Raw genomic sequence first — 1,099 nt, forward strand, 5'->3', positions numbered from 1 at the left:
TCGACATTAGAGCAGAATGATCAACGTCCTCTACACACCTGCCTCAGACTGAACACCTCAAATGTTCATCTGTCTCCTAATTTGTAGAAAATGAGTCTTTATGGGACATCCTGTACAAAGTGCTCTGTCTCATTAAATCTCCTCCCCCTGTATGATTTGTTAATTTACTGCTGCTGTATTGGACCATTAAACGCCTCCTTCCTCCCTCCAGTTTCAAAGAGAAGCTCCAGGCGGCGGTGCGCGTCCTCGCCCCAAAGTGTGACATCACCTTCCTCGACTCCGAAGACGACAGTGGGAAGGGCGCTGCCATGGTAACGGCGGTGGAGCAGCGGCGAAGTAAATAGGAGGCAACACTTTGAGGCAGAGCAAATGGATTTTTTACCTTCGAACACAAGAGTGTGAATCTTACATCCAGCTGCAGTTGTTCATGTTATGTTAACACAGGTGGGGGAAGCATTTAGATATTTTAATACATTTAAAGTTGTACTTGAATAGAAGTGTAATAAAAGTGTAATAATCAGAATATATAGCACCAAAAGTAAAAGTACTCACTATGCACAACAGCCACTTTTAGAATTAGAATTAAGGTGTCTGGTGGAGGTATTTTTATTACTTTATATTTTGCTGTGCAGCTTGTGAATTTCCACCAGGGATCAATAAAGTCTTATATAAAATATCCTTTTTTAAAACAATCAGCCATCATCATTTGACATCAATCATTTATTTGTTGATTAGATTTTACATTACTGAGAACATGTTTAGGTGAGTGTCAGTCGTAGCTATGTTTGACTGGAGATATCTGATTTAATGACATGAATATGAACAATATCAGTCTGAATGTTACTGCCAACAAAGCTAAAGCCTTCACTGTGACAACAAATGTACATTTAAAAATGAATAACGTCAAATTAAGTAGTCACTGTTTCTTTTGCTGTGTATTATTAGCTGTACTGACAACTGTCACTGAATTACTGAGAAACTGTTAAAATCTTACAAACATAATAACTCTCAGGAAACTTTGAACTGCTCCCATAGAGGTCGGTACGCTATCAATATGCTAAGAATGCTTGTGACAAGGTAGTAGACACTAGTTGCTATT

The 1,099-nt window shown here is 38.6% G+C and overlaps 1 protein-coding gene across 1 annotated transcript in view; it reads left to right on the top strand.

Moving 5' to 3' along the window:
* The window catches only part of LOC103354674 (hexokinase-2-like), a 39,209-nt gene extending 38,517 nt beyond the window's left edge, over nt 1-692 (top strand). Inside the window, exon 21 of the mRNA XM_008278119.1 lies at nt 212-692. Within this exon, the coding sequence (XP_008276341.1) occupies nt 212-344 (133 nt within the window). The 3' untranslated portion in view covers nt 345-692. The remainder of the gene's footprint in view (nt 1-211) is intronic.
* The last annotated feature ends 407 nt before the right edge of the window (nt 693-1,099 follow it).

The sequence above is a fragment of the Stegastes partitus genome, unplaced genomic scaffold (assembly GCF_000690725.1).
Source record: "Stegastes partitus isolate 25-593 unplaced genomic scaffold, Stegastes_partitus-1.0.2 Scaffold115, whole genome shotgun sequence".
Classification (NCBI taxonomy): Eukaryota; Metazoa; Chordata; class Actinopteri; family Pomacentridae; genus Stegastes; species Stegastes partitus.